The sequence below is a fragment of the Nomascus leucogenys genome, chromosome 10 (genome assembly GCF_006542625.1).
Source record: "Nomascus leucogenys isolate Asia chromosome 10, Asia_NLE_v1, whole genome shotgun sequence".
In the NCBI taxonomy this organism is placed as follows: domain Eukaryota; kingdom Metazoa; phylum Chordata; class Mammalia; order Primates; family Hylobatidae; genus Nomascus; species Nomascus leucogenys.
This window is the reverse complement of record NC_044390.1, coordinates 40,092,044-40,108,243: the sequence shown is the minus strand read 5'-3', so window position 1 is coordinate 40,108,243 and position 16,200 is coordinate 40,092,044. Positions and strand designations below refer to the sequence as shown.

The 16,200-nt window shown below is 38.6% G+C and overlaps 1 protein-coding gene across 1 annotated transcript in view; it reads left to right on the top strand.

Moving 5' to 3' along the window:
- The first annotated feature begins 995 nt into the window (after window positions 1-995).
- The window catches only part of LEMD3 (LEM domain containing 3), an 86,123-nt gene continuing 70,918 nt past the window's right edge, over window positions 996-16,200 (top strand). Inside the window, exon 1 of the mRNA XM_030820046.1 lies at window positions 996-2,553. Within this exon, the coding sequence (XP_030675906.1) occupies window positions 1,035-2,553 (1,519 nt within the window). The 5' untranslated portion in view covers window positions 996-1,034. The remainder of the gene's footprint in view (window positions 2,554-16,200) is intronic.

Here is a 16,200-nt window from a genome sequence, read left to right as displayed (position 1 = left end):
CACCTCACCTGGCACTAGTCTTATTTCAAAATATTCATCTCATACTATCCTCTCTTTGCAATTCTTTAATTCATTCAACAAATATTTATTGAGCTTCTACTAGTATTGTGAGTAACAGAAGCAAGGTTCCTCCACACATGGAGCTTATAATAGTCCAAAAGGATAGGACAATAAATAATTTTGAAAATAAACAAATACAAATATTTATTAATAACTAATAAATAACTATTGGTTGGAAAGGTGCTAAGAAGGAAATAGGATCATGTGTTATGTCTTTGAGAGTCTTAAAATGAAGCAGATAAGCTCTTTCACTTTCAAAAGTGCTGACGTAGTAATTAGGTTTCAAAAAAGGACAAAAAGATAATATCTTACAATTAACTAATGAATGAACAGCCATTACACTAGAAGAAAATTGTATTGTGATTGGTGTACTCCGTGTCTTCTCAGAATGAGAGAGGTGAGGCTTCTCAAAAAGAGCAGCGAGAGAAAGTCACTTTAAAAATTTTTTTTTTTGTAAGTCAAGCGAAAGACGAACTGAAAATAGACAACCTGAAGTCAGACGGGAAAGCTGCCAATCTAGTCTGGCCAGCAGAATTTCTTTCAGTAGGTCTAGGCTCCCTCGGCATTGGGAATCCAGATGTAAAGAAAACTTATACCATAAACTTAAAGGTAGATTTCAATTATTACTGCCCGGTGGCAGGAACCTAGGAAGGAGAGGTCAAGTTGTGGTTTAGTAAGAGACAGCTCCCGGGAATGGCACTTGGAAGGGCAGGGCGGAGAACAGCTGGAGATGAGACAGAGAGGAGGGGGAGAATGCGCCGACACCTCAAGGTGAGAGAGTAGAAACAGTCTCCGCCGTGGGAGCCGCGCGCTGCTCAGGTGGCTCTTTCCCGCTCAGGTGAGCTCCTCCCGCGCCTCCCATTGGCCGAAATGCCCGCGGCGCTGGGAGGGCGACGCAGCGCGGTCTAGTTCAGGGTCTAGGGCGGCGCGTCACTTCCGGTAGCGCGGAGCTTGTAAAACACCCTGGAGAGAAAATGGCGGCGGCAGCGGCTTCGGCGCCTCAGCAGCTCTCGGATGAGGAGCTTTTCTCTCAGCTCCGCCGTTACGGCCTGTCTCCCGGACCAGTGACGGAGAGCACCCGCCCGGTCTACCTCAAGAAGCTGAAGAAGCTTCGAGAGGAAGAGCAGCAACAGCACCGGTCGGGGGGCCGCGGCAACAAGACGCGGAACAGTAATAACAATAACACGGCAGCCGCCACGGTCGCAGCCGCGGGACCAGCGGCGGCGGCCGCGGGGATGGGGGTCCGGCCGGTCTCGGGCGACCTCCCCTACTTACGGACTCCTGGGGGCCTGTGCCGAATCTCGGCCTCCGGCCCGGAGAGCCTCCTGGGAGGGCCCGGGGGCGCCTCCGCCGCCCCCGCGGCTGGCAGCAAAGTGCTGCTGGGCTTCAGCTCGGACGAGTCGGACGTGGAGGCCAGTCCCCGGGACCAGGCCGGCGGCGGCGGGAGGAAAGACCGGGCTTCGCTCCAGTACCGCGGGCTCAAAGCGCCGCCGGCGCCCCTGGCCGCCAGCGAGGTGACTAACAGCAACTCTGCCGAGCGAAGGAAGCCCCACTCGTGGTGGGGAGCCAGGAGGCCGGCGGGCGCCGAGCTGCAGACCCCGCCGGGGAAAGATGGAGCAGTGGAGGACGAGGAAGGGGAGGGAGAGGACGGTGAGGAGAGGGACCCGGAGGCCGAGGAGCCGCTCTGGGCGAGCCGGACCGTGAATGGCAGCCGGCTTGTCCCCTACAGCTGCCGGGAAAACTATTCGGACTCAGAGGAAGAGGACGACGACGACGTGGCTTCCAGCAGACAGGTATTAAAGGACGACTCCCTTTCCCGGCATCGGCCCAGACGAACCCATAGTAAGCCTCTCTCCCCGCTGACTGCTAAATCGGCCGGCGGCAGGCTGGAGACTTCAGTTCAGGGAGGGGGAGGACTCGCGATGAATGACAGGGCGGCGGCTGCCGGGAGTCTAGACAGGAGCCGAAACCTCGAAGAGGCGGCGGCCGCGGAGCAGGGAGGAGGGTGTGATCAAGTGGACTCCAGCCCCGTTCCTAGATACCGTGTTAACGCTAAGAAACTGACCCCCCTCCTGCCCCCGCCACTTACTGACATGGACTCAACCTTGGATTCGTCAACAGGCTCCCTTCTGAAAACCAATAATCATATTGGCGGTGGGGCCTTCAGTGTGGACTCCCCCAGGATTTATTCTAACAGTCTCCCTCCCAGTGCGGCGGTGGCCGCCTCTAGTTCACTCAGGATCAATCACGCCAATCATACGGGCTCCAATCATACCTACCTGAAAAACACATACAACAAACCGAAGCTTTCCGAACCCGAAGAGGAACTTCTCCAGCAATTTAAACGGGAGGAGGTGTCCCCAACAGGGAGTTTCAGTGCCCACTACTTGTCGATGTTTCTCTTAACTGCTGCCTGCTTATTTTTCCTAATACTGGGACTGACTTACCTAGGAATGAGAGGGACAGGAGTATCTGAGGATGGAGAACTCAGCAGTAAGTATTAAATCCTGTGGGTAAGATAACAAAGGGAATGTTGTTAGTGGTCCGCTTTAGCCGCGCTTAGCATTTTACATGAAGTGACTTACCTGCAAGAACATGGTTTAACAGCAAAAACGCAACAGTGAGTGCATGTGTCATCTTTCTTTAAGAAAGAACACCATTATCGAAATGATATCATATGGCTGGTTTTAAAAGTTTTCTGCATGATGTATTGTGAAATTCGAAACAATTTTTAAAAGAATATTATAAGCTTGTTAGTAAAACTCATTTGTATCTGTGACAATTTTCTTTTAGCCCTGAATAACTATTTGCGCAGATGCCAATCACTCAACAAATTTGAAGTATTAGGATAAGGCGCATTATAAATGTAGTGTTTTTACAAATTGAGTTGTGATTCTAATAGGCAATGTCATAGCTCTTGAAATTCGAATTATTTTGTAGTATTAACTGTATGCATAAATTTGGATTAAATATTTTGTGGTATTAACTATATGTATAATTTCTTTATAGCGAGTGAATATAAAAAAGCAGTAAGCACACCTCTTAATTTATTTCCCAGCCCAAAGCACTTTCCCTATCATCTGTACAAAAAGTAGTGGTAGGGCAGTGCAGGAGCTTGCAGTTAGAGTTCCTTGGATTGGTTTCCAGGTCCTGCTATTTACTTGCTAAATGACTGTAGGCAGGTGTGTTCATTGTCATAATCAAAGTATCTCTGCCCTTAAACACAAAAAGAAGATGAATACAGACCATTTTGTGTTCTGTGAAGGAAATAAAGATGAGTAATTGGCGTACACAACTTGATTTTTTTTTCTGTTTTAAAAAAATTTACCACACTGACGTAGGTGTACACTACTTTAGATTGAACGGAGGAGGTACTATTTGAGGTGAGACCTGAAGCAGAAGGAGGCAGCCTTGTGGAGAAACAGGAGACCATTCTGAGCAGAGATTAAGGCCTTGAGTTGAGCAAGAGCCTTCATGTAGGTAAGAGTGGTTAAGCACCTTGAGCAAAGGGGAGAGAGTCAGAGTTAAAGCTTCTGAACTTTCCTAATCTGTAAAATGAGGCCTCTATTGACTAGAATGTTTGTGAAGATTAAAAGAGAAAGTAAATTAGTACAAAATGGACTTCTGAATACATAATTTCTCAGTGTTAGGTCCCTCTCTGCATCCCCCCCGAAGGCTTCCTAGTCTTTTCACCCAAGATGAATTCACTGTATTTTTATTTGTATTTATGAAATTGGCATATTAGTTTTATTTCAAAATAGAGTGAAATATGCAGTTAGCCAACTCAGATAAAGAGTAGGAGTCAAAATAGTGTAAGCTTTGATTTAGATATAGCCAATTCCAAGACAGTCAAATAATAGATTTTTACTCTGTTGCTTAATTACAGGGGTTGGAACAAGAATGAAATTCAGCTCTCACTTTAGTTTATTCCCTGGGAGCATGAGTGTGTTGTGTCCTGCCCCAAATATTTGGGAGAAAAAAAATAAAGGCACACTAAAAGTTAAACTAGTAAAAGTTCACATAAATTAAATGACATTACCTATCAGCAGTAGCTATCTGCATCTGTGTCTCTAACAACTGTAAGATCTGGCCTTTTTCTTTTTTTTCTTTTTTTTTTTTTTTTTAGACAGAGTCTAGCTCTGTCGCTAGGCTGGAGTGCAGTGGCACAATCTCTGGTCACTGCAACCTCCGCCTCCCAGGTTCAAGCGATTCTCCTGCCTCAGCCTCCCGAGTAGCTGGGACTACATGCGCGTGTCGCCACACCTGGCTAAATTTTTTTTGTATTTTTAGTAGAGACAGGGTTTCACCATGTTAGCAGATCTGGCCATTTTCTAAGAGCTAATTGCTTTACACCTATTGTACCATCTAATCTTCCCAGCAACTCACAGAAGCAGGTGGTATTCTCCTCATTTTTTGGATGAGGATGATACTAAGTTAAGAAATGCACTGAGTGTTGAACAGTTAGTAGTAGGGCTAAGATTTGGTTTCAGATTTTATTTCCAGCTATAAAGACCATTTTAACACTGTTTTGGTTATTGTTTGTAGAGAGCTTTCTAAGTAAGTGGGTACCTTTATTATGATTAAGAAAGTAATTGACTATTTGGTAGGATTTCATACAGAATTATTGATAAGCACAATTCTCAGTTAAGGTGACTTTCACGACACTGTTAAGATGAATGACTAATGTGATGTACTAAAAGTTCAGGTAGAATAGGATAGGAATGCTAGAATTTTGGTACTCTTCACCTTCACTGATAAGGAAGGAAGGAAATAATATTTACATTTTAGTAAATGGTAAATGTGAAGTAATCTGGGTGTTGGAAAGAACAATGGCTAAGAAGTAGAGGATCTAGGTTCTAGGACTTGTCTGACTGTGGTCAAGTTCCTTAATCTCTGAGCCTCATTTTTATATACTAAATGGAAATAATAATATCTGCTGTCTCTGGGGTTGTTTGTGAGGGTCAGGTGAGACAGTGTGTTAAACATAAGGTGGTATTATTCAGAAATTTAGACAAAATTTGTTGTATTCCTGGTAAACAACAGTGTATCTAGAGAGAAATAGTTAAGACATTTCTATAAATGACATAGTATAGTGCATTTCTTAACCTGTTTAACATTTGGTTTTTATCCCATTAAATACACATTATAGAAATTAATACAGAAATTTGAATCAAAGTATAATGAATCCTTAAATGTATGATATATTTGACGTATTGTATGTCTACCCTGTGGAAAGAAGTGCCTGCTAACTTCAGTTAGTCTGCACACCTAACAGTGTTAGGGTATCAAGAGTGAATAATATTTTCACTGCATACACACACACACACACACACACAACATATACATACATACATGTATTCCATATCTTTTGTTATATTATGATGCTTTAACCGTAGAGTTCATTGGTCAAATAATATGCTTAGGGAAATACTTTTACTTCGAGTAATAGTTCTCACCAGAAGATTGTAGGTTATATGTGAAAGTAACTTTTAGAAGGCTTTTATTATTTAAATTACATATAACATATAGTAGATTAGTCTTTTAAATTGTTCCTAATCATATAGTCTTTGAAACTTTTTCATCAATGCCCTTTTATTAATTGCTATAAGTCTCTTCTTCCTCATCTATAAAACTAAGGGGTTGGATTAGATGATCCCTAAGCTCTTTCCAGCTCCAAGGTTTAAGATTTTAACTTTGAACTGCCATACCAAAACAACTCAAGGATCAACCTGCAATCAGAATAGTCGCTTGTTCCACAGGTGATGAGGTCATTATAGCCCACCAAACGAAAATAGAGAAGCAGAATAGATTGACTGTCCTAGGCTCGTATGATCATTAATTTTTTTTCAATTACAAAAGACGTGACTTCTGCAGAAAGTTTGAATAGAGATGAAGGAAACAGTGAATGGTTATTGTATGCCTCTCTTCCTAGCCTCATGCTGCCCCCATATAAATAAGTTGAAGTATTATATCCTTTCTGACCTTTCTTAGTATTTTTCATGTAAATACATCTCTGTGTATGTGTGTGTGTACAGATTTTCATTCAACAACAGGGTGTCTACTATGTGCCCGGTATTATTTTAAGCAGCAGGGATATGTGGTAAACAATATGTTGCATATGTGGAAGATGAAATCTCTGTTACAGAGCTTACATTTCTAGGAGGGGAATGGACAAGTAAATAAGAATTTCAGATAATGGTAGTCGCTAACACAAGGTATTGCTGGTAACTTTTGGGGGCTGAGGTGAAGAGATACGCAATATTACATAAAGGTAGGCAGACCTCTCTGAGGAAGGATGTTTGAACTGAGATATGAATGACTTGAAGGAAGTAGCCTTTGATCAGGAGAAGAGCATTCTGGGAGAAGTAACAGCAAGTGCAGAATTCCTGAGGCAAAAACAGGCTTGTGTGTTGAAGGACCAAAAAGAATGGCCAGTGTTGCTGGGACATAATGAATGAAAGGGAAAATGGCATACCATGAAGTTAGAGGTAGGTATGGGCCAAATCATAAAGACCTAAACACCTTGAGGGCTGTTGAAAGGAGTCAGAATTTTAAGTGACATTATAGCATACATATTCTGCAACTTGTTTTTTCTCTTAACATTGTATCATGGGTAACTTTTCCATATGCTAATTTTAAGTACAGAGGTATAATTTTAAAATTTCATTTTCCATTAGTCCCTTTCTCATCCTATAAAAATACTAAAATCTCTACCATTCAAAAAATGTTGCTCTTCTGTGCTCTTTTCTTCTCTAGTTGTTACTCTTCTCAAACTTTCTACGTCTGTTTTCTTCCGTGCCATTCACTTAACCCTGTCTAGTTTAGCTTTCTTTACCAGCCATTCTTCTGCTACCTCTCTTCTTCAAGTCACCACTCAATTTTCAAATCCTCATCTCTTTGGTACATTTAGTGCATTGACAACTCCCTTCTTCATGAAACTTTCTCCTTTCTAAGCTTCTGTATCACTACTGTCTCCTAATTTTCATGTCTGCCTATTTTAAATATTGGTGGTCTCCACAACTTGATCTTTGGCTGTCTCCTTTTGTACACATTTCTCTAGGAAGTTTCATTCACTCTCCTTGTCATTATCTTCCAGTTTTGTATTTTTACCTTGGATTTCTCCTGAGATCTAGGTATACCTGTTTGTTTACTAGACATCTTTTGGGTATACTAGAAGTATGTACCAATACTATCTGACATTTTCTTTATATTTACCTTGTTTTTGCTCCTCTTCCCTGTTTAGTTAATGGTGCTTCCATCCACCCAGACAGAGCTCAGGAGAGAAACTTTGGATTTACCTAGGTTCTTTCCTTTCCCTCACCTTCCTACAAACCCCCAACCTAATTGGTTACCAAGTTCTGTAGTTCTGTTTCCTATATATCTTTTGAATCAATCTTTTTCTGTCCCTCGCCACTGTTCTAGGTTAGTCTCTTGCCTGAACTCTTTCAGTAACCTAAAATGGTGTCCCTGCTTGTAAGCTGTAGCTCTTCCAGTCCATTTGTCAGTACAGAGCAGTGTTTCTAAAGCACAAATGTGATCATTCCCTCTTGCTTAAAATTACACAATGGCTTTCTCTTAGTTATTGGCCAAAATCTAAACTCCTTGGCTAAACTGTTCATGATCTGACTATGCTTGCCCTTTCTACCAGTCTCCCTTATCACACTTACTTTCTAGAAAACTGAACTGCTTGCTGTTCTCTGAGTAAGTCATGAAATTTGTGCTTTTCTACCTTTGCACAGGTTATCCCCTTTTTTGGGAATGTTGTTTCTTTATTGTGTAACTGTGATTCATTCTTAAATATGTCATCTCCAGACATCTCTGACTCTCCGTCTTTTTACCCTAGAGTTTGGCCCATCATTTTTTGCTCAAATAAGACATTAATTGCATCCTGCATAGTATTTAGGACAAAGTATTATATTTGTGTGTCCACCATGCCAAATAGATGACAGCTCCTTTCTTAGAGTAATCTTTCTATAGGAGTAGAATACAGTGTTAAAGAGTACAGACTTTTTACTCAGTTCTGATTTTGGCTCTACTTTTTAAAGACTATACTAGAGATATAATTGCCTCATACTAAAAATGAGATTGATAATACTATCTGTGGATAACTTGTATTAAGTGAGATAATGCATCTAAACTAGTGTTATCTGGCACATGAAAATCTCTTAGTAGATGGAAGTCACATTAGTATCTTCAGCACAGATTCATTATTCAGCAAATATCTGTTGAGTAAATGATCACATATCAGGTACTCAGGATATATGTACTGTTAACTCATAGTATCTAACTCAGTAATTGGTTATCTACTTAGTATCTGGTAAGGATATATAAAAGAAATCTTATTTCTGTAGAAGCCTCCACACCACTCATAACAGTAATAGGAAATGGCTAAGAAACATACAGGATATTATGTGGTGACACACTTTTATAAAAGGGGAGAATTCACTGTAAATTCTCAAATGATCAGTCTTACATGATCAAAAGCTCTACATTCAATATTTGGATTTTATTCTGTAGGTTGAGTAATGGCAATTCATGGAGGTTATAAAGCAGAGGACAAGCATGATCGAATTAGTTCTTTAAGAAGGATAAACAGGTGATGGTGTAGACAGTGATAGGGTTGGAGGGAAGGAGTAGGGTGATGAAACCTGAAGGAGATTGATAAGTGGGAATGGAGTTGGGCCTATGAACGAAATAATTCATTTGAAGAAAGACATATGGTTTTGAGTATAGAGAATAAAAGAGATAGGAGTCAAAGATTATTCTGGCCATGAGCCTGGATGACTGAGAGAATGATAATATCATTGGAGGAATTAGAGATGTTGAAGAGGGATCTTGTTTGGGGAAAAGTGGTCTAGGGAAAATGAGTTTACTTGGGGCTTATTATTTGAGTTGTTCAAGTGAAAAATTCTTGTAGGCTCTTGTAGATACAGAATTGGAGTAAAGATGAGAGACTGGTGCTGAATGTGAGTACTAGTACTGTTTACTAAAGGAATACTTTTAAATGTTCTTTTAATGTGTTGTTTTTTTCTTTAAAATCAAGACCAGTTGTTACAAAGAGGTAACATGTTTTATGCCATTGTCGTTTAAAAAATATTTTTACTTCTTAAAGTAGACTAGTGAAAAGGTCCCAAACTTGGTATCTAAAATGAATATGGGGAATAAGGATTTTGAAAAATAGTTGTTGCTCTCATTTTTTTTTTCCAATATGAGACAGGGTCTTGTTGTGTCACCCAGATTGGATTGCAGTGGTGTGATCATGGCTCACTGCAGCCTCAACCTCCCAGGACTCAAGCAGTCCTCACAGCTCAGCCTCCCGAGTAGCTGGGACTATAGATCTGCACCACCACATCTGGCTAATTTTTTGTATTTTTTGTTGAGACAGAGTCTCACTTTGTTGTCCAGGCTGGTCTTGAACTCCTGGGCTCAAGCGATCCTGTCACCTTCGCCTCCCAAAATGCTGGGATTACAGGTGTCAGCCATAGCAGCCGGCCTATTTTCTCATTCTTGAAGAATGAAAGCTCCGTGTTATGTTTGAAGTTTTACGAGTTAACTGCTTTGTAAGAAAAAAATCCCAGATCTCTGAGAATACTCCTGTGAATGCCAGGGATTTGCATATACCAGTTTGATGATTTCAGAAATTAAAGTCTACTCTATGAAAATGTTTTTCATTTGAAAATTATCCCTAGAATGGTTTAAAATTAAAAATAATCAGGAAAAACTTGTGAATCTCTACAGATATATCCACGGAGACTAGTTTGAGGATACATTGGCATAGCTATCAGAGAACCTGGCCTTCAATATTGGCCCTTCCATTTGCTAGCTTTTTTTCACTAAGGCAAGTTGCTTAGCCGTTGTAAACCTCAATATCCTCATCTGAAAAATAGGTTAAATGAGAATTAATGAAGTAATGTGTGTAAAGTAAAACTCATACATGGCACATAGTAATAATAATAACTAACCCTTACATAGCATTAAGTGTTCCAGGCACTGAGCTAAACAATTATTATTTAATCCTTATGAGGTAGGTACTTATCCCATTTTATAAGTAAATGGAGACACTGAGAAGTAACTCGCCCAGGGTCATGTAGCTAGTAAGTGAAGCGGCTCAGATAGTGGCTCTTAATCGTTCTTCTAGATTGCCTTTTAATATGTGTAAATAAGGACTTGATATATGTTCTCTACTATTATTGTTATTGTCAGAAAACTGTGAAGAGTATAGATTCATAAAATCCTAGAAGTGGCAGGAATAATCTATGAAACCTAACAACTTTAGGAAAAGTTGTGTTCATTCAACAATTATGAATCACATGGAACTATTTATCCTTAAGGTTTTAGATTAATTAAGGGGGAGGAGGCATCTGCTATAAAGCAAACTATAATATATAATACATAGAACAATAATACAATATGAAAACTATTTCTAATTTTTAAAATATTTGCACAGTCTCAAAACTGGTGGGGAAAGTGATCTTTTGAATTGTATTACCAATGACAACTTGTTCTGTTGTTCATTTTCAGGATATAAAGAACTTTTTATACATTTGTTCTCCCTTTTTTGCTTCTTTTGAATAAACTTCGTATTTTCCCTTTATACTCATATTTGTTTTAATGGAAATGATGCATTTGATAATTTCAGGGACACTTTACAAAATTATTTTCATGATTCCTAAGAGTTGGGAAGTTTTTAAAGCTTGCTTCTCCTTGCTCATTGATTATTCAATATTAACTTTGCCTATCTGAAAAATATGTTATATAAATTAAAGGAAATTTGTAGCCTCAGTGCAAAGATAATTATATAGTTTATAAGTTGTTTAAAAGAGAAGGACACCTTAAACTGTTGGAACTCTCCTCCAAAATATATTTGTTAATAAATAAGTACTACTGGCCGGGCGCAGTGGCTCACGCTTGTAATCCCAGCACTTTGGGAGGCCGAGGCGGGTGGATCACGAGGTCAGGAGATTGAGACCAGGTGAAACCCCGTCTCTACTAAAAATACAAAAAATTAGCCGGGCGTGGTGGCGGGCGCCTGTAGTCCCAGCTACTCGGAGAGGCTGAGGCAGGAGAATGGCGGGAACCCCGGAGGCGGAGCTTGCAGTGAGCTGAGATTGCGCCACTGCACTCCAGCCTGGGAGACAGAGCGAGACTCCGTCTCAAAAATAAATAAATAAATAAGTACTAACTTCTTTGTGAAAATTTTATTACTAATGATGTAATCTACATTAGAATGAAGATATATTCTAGGGGTGGGGAGAATATCAGGAAAAATAATGCATGCTAGGCTTAATACCTAGGTGATGGGTTGATAGGTGCAGCAAATTGCCATGGCACACGTTTACCTATGTAACAAACCTGCACATCCTGCACATGTATCCCAGAACTTAAAATAACATTTTAAAAAAGATGTATTTTAATCTTGTATTGATTATACACTAAAAATTGCTGCCATTTAATTTGGGAACATAGCTTAATACTAATTGTGGAAATTGTTTTAACAGTTATTTGCTTATAACTTTGGATTTTGATTTTCATATTTAGATTTATTTTTAATATAGATTTTATTTATTTTTTATTTTTATTTTTGGAGACAGGATCTGGTTCTCTTGCCCAGGCTGGAGTGCAGTGGTGCAATATCGGCTCACTGCAGCCTCCATCTCCTAGGTTCAAGTGATTTTCCTGCCTCCACCTCCCAAGTATCTGGGATTACAGGCACACAGCACCACGCCCGGCTAATTTTTCTATTTTTTAGTAGAGATGAGGTTTCACCATGTTGGCCAGGCTGGTCTTAAACTCCTGACCTCAGGTAATCCACCTGCCTCGGCCTCTCAAAGTGCTGGGATTACAGGCGTGCACCACCGTGCCCGGCCCTAACATAGATTTTAAAGTGAACCAGTAACAGTATATTTGAGCAGTAACCTTTGGATTTCACTGTTTTAATAATCTATGCTTTAAACTGCATCAGTTTATATATTATATATATAGTTAATAATATTCTTTATTAACAATATTGCCAAAATTTTTTTAAACAAGAGTTGACCAGGAAGAAAGTAGTTAGGTTTTAATAATTTATTTTGCTGTTTAATATCATTATTTAAAAAATATATTTCTTAGGAAATTAGCTCTTCAAAAAGGTTATAAAAGTTATAGTAACAGAGGTAATCGCTAAAAATAGAATAATGCATCTATCATTTGGAAGCCATCATGAATTACTTTTCATATGTCTTCATTTTCTTTTATGTTGAGGTATAGTTTAAAATTATACCAGTTAATTTTTCCTGGGTGGCAGATTTATTTGCTCTGTGCTTTTGCACAGCTTTTTTCTTAAAATGCTTTTGCAAGATGACTTCTGAATTCATCTTTACAGCTATGTTACTATCAAATGGCAAGCTAAAGTTTTAAAAACAAGGCTTGGTTGTAAAACTATGCAAGAGTTTAGTTCAGCTCTCCTGAACTAATTGGGTAGTAAGTATGCACCAACAATTGCTGTCCTACCCTGAATGTGACATGAATAGAAAAAACCCTTTAGTAGCAAATGGATATTTTAGCACATAGAAGAAAATTAATTTTGTTTTTCAGTTAGCTCATATATATCTGAGTATGTACACACACACACACACACACACACACACACACACACACACACACACACACACAGTTTTCTGACTATGGCTAATTCCTGAAAGCATGCTGTACTTAAAAAGGACGCTTTTGCTCTGTAGCAATTCACCAAGGTAAAATTTTCAAAGCATCTGAAGAGGATTGTTGAAATTAATTAGGAGGTGAGGGGAATCTTGGAATATCTGTTTCTTCTAGCCTCTGAGCTGTGGCTTGGAACCTTGGTCAGCCTTATTAATGACTTCCTTGGTTTATAAGTGTATCTCCCATGGGATCACAAATGCTTTCTTGTTTGATTTAGTTCATTTGAAGAAACATTAAGTTTCTCCTACTCATTTATTCATTCAGTCACCCATTCACTCAGATTATTTATTGAGCACCTATACTATGTACCAGGTAATACCAGAAGATAAGTATATATCGTACCTTTTAGAACTATAGGAGTGACACTCTCACCACGCTTTGGCTGGCATTCTCTTCTTTTTCCTAAATATTTCTGCACTAGCTAGCCTTCAGAATTGGGATTTTGTTACCATGCAACAGTGTATCGATTTATATATTGTGACTTGGGAACATACTTTAAAAATTAGTTTCTGTAAATTTGAGTATACCATCTGGTAAAGCTTACCACAGTGTATATATACACAAAAGAAATAGTTGGCTAATTGAAGTAATGTGTGTTGATCATTGCTTTCACCTTTTCTGTATTACCATTTTCTCAATTGAGAATTCTACCTTTAAAAACCACACAATTTTAATAAATGTAGGTTTTATTTCTTGCAGGTTTTTAGGAGTAATTTTTAAAAAAGGAAGAAGACATGAAGAATGAATTTGCCAAAAATGAAAATGTTGTAAAATCTGAACATTTATGATTATGGTTCAAGATGTTCTAGAAATATCCTTTTGACAGAAATGTTTTTTTTTTTTTAAATTTCATCTTTAAATGTCCGGTCTTTCAGATTTTAAAGCCTTAGGTGAGAAGAGCAAACATTTATTGAGAATTTTCAATGTGTGTGAGCATTTTAATTTTCATTAGGGTAACTACTCTTACTATGTCTGTGAGAAAATGGAAAGATAGAGGGGATAAGGTTACAAGCGATTTGTCCAAGGTCCCACAGCTACTAAGTGTTGGAGCCAGCATTTGAACCCAAGATCTAACTTTAGAGTTCACAGTATTAACTACCAGGCAGCAGTAGAATTTTTTATACTTATTGTTAGCTACAAGCTTTATTTGGGCAAGCAAGATACACGTAACCTCTGGGCCTTGTTTTTTGTGTCTGTCAAATTAGGGTATAGTAAAATCAACTTTACTTCCAGCCAGTGATTTTTGTAGGGAACTGCTGTGATAATGTCTGTAGAAATGCTTTGGAGAAATTTGGAGTGATATGTAACTGTAATTTTAATATTATAAGTTAGGACTTAACAGCTATAGTAGTTTAAGCAACACATGTTCAGCATTATGACATGTCCTGTCAGTAATGTTAATAAGTAATTGAGTTGGCTAAATTTATAGTCCTTATCAGTATTTTTAAACCTTTCTCTCAAGCTGTCTGAGCAGATAAAAGGGAGTTATCTTTTCATGTTACATAATTAGTGCCTGCCTTATCTCCAGGACTGAAAAATAATGTGTTTTTTTTTGCAGCTATATTAAACAGGTGGTAACACAACGTGAAACTGGATTGTAGCTTTGCTGATCACTAAATGGTAGATTTGCTGATAAGAAAGTCAATGTAAATGGGATACATTGCTTTAATCCAAAATGTAGTACTGAATTTGAGACAGAAAAACATTTTTTAAGAATGAGGATGGATCTTAGAGTAAGCTTCTGTTAGTACTATGTGAAGAACAGACGATGCATACAGTTGATACAGAAAGGTGGCTTGTCACATGCTGTTCTTCAGCTAGTTTGTAAGATACCATGAGTACTGTTATTATCAAAGTGGGAAGATGACGTGTGTCCCCATGAATAGGCAATAGGTGAATATTAATAGTACTTAAATCAGAAGGTATTTAAAGTACATTAGGATCGTCAGTCTCTTAGATAAGTTATATGAAGCACATAATGAAATTTCCATCCCATTTTGCATTTGGAACTGTTATCAGTGATGGTTTAGACCAGAACCGTCCAGTAGAAATATAAGTCACACAGTAGCCACATTAAAACATAAAAAAGTTGAGATTAATTTTAATAATTGATTTTATGTAATCTGGTATACCAAGAGTATTATTTTGACATATAATCAATATAAACGTTATTGATGAGATAGTTTATGCTCTTTTTTGAATTAAGGCTTTAGAATCCGATATGTATTTTGCATTCATGGTGTATCTCGATTCAGACTAGCCATATTTCAAGTGCTCAGTAGCCACATTTGGCTAGTTGATTACCCTGTTGGGTAGTGCAAGTCTGGACTGCTCTGAGTTATGGAGTTACATTATTGGTTTAATGAGACCTAATGACAGTCAAGCATTACAGTGCTTGTAATGTGCCATGCATAGTGTTCTCTATAATATTTTCAGTAGATCTTTGTAATAACTCTATGATGTCATTTTTGTTATCGTTTTAGACATAGACAGTGAGGTATGGAGATATTAATTTGTCTAAGATTAAACAGGTAGTCTGTAGAGGAGCAGGATTTAAAGCTAAATCTGACCCTAAAACCGCTGTCCTGTTTTCTGTTTCTGTTGCACTGTTTTAAAGCACTGCCACTTAGGGTTTGGGCAGGTAGGTGGGTGAGCTGTAGTTTTGGCACTGCTCAGCCAGTGACATATGATTTAATTTTTCCTTATTTTTAGGCACAAAGGACTTCTTAGCTTAGAGTGGAAGTGGTTATCTTCTAATTCCTTACTCATATTCCTTATTGGGAATGTTCCTTTATACTCGTTCCCCATTTCCCATTCATTAAACTGCTTTCTACAATTCTTTAAACATGTAGAACGGAGAGATGGCTCTTTGATTCTATTACAGGACTGTGGCGGCAGATAAGGGAAAGCTCAGCTCCTATTGGCAAAAGTGAAAACTAATGTCTAGTAAAACTTTTATCTGGATGAAGAAGTTTTCTGAGGGTTTCAGTACTTCATTCTGGGAAAGAATTGAGAAGTTCTTATTCATCATGCTCTTTGAATTGTAAATATTTTTTCAGTTATTTTACAGGATGTTATATCGTGGATTAATACTTAGCAGCATGTTCTATTTAATTTGAATAATTTCTTTGAATTACATTTGGATTCCTAGAGAATATTTTCTCACAAAGACAAGCTTTTTCATTTCAAAAGGAAAAATAGGCAGTCCTTAATTTTTGAATACGTTGTCTTCCAGATTGTGTGTAAAACAATTGTTTGAACTTGGAGCATGTTTTACTACACTGGTTTTAAGTTCCCGGGCTAGCCCACAGAAGCCTATTTAAAACCACATCCTATTTTAGCACTAATATACTATTGGTTTAAGTTTAGGGAATCAGAGCATTGGATCGTGTTCTGTGGGAGTTGGAGGAGAAAGTAAGTTTATTTTTGGCTTTTAGTGTT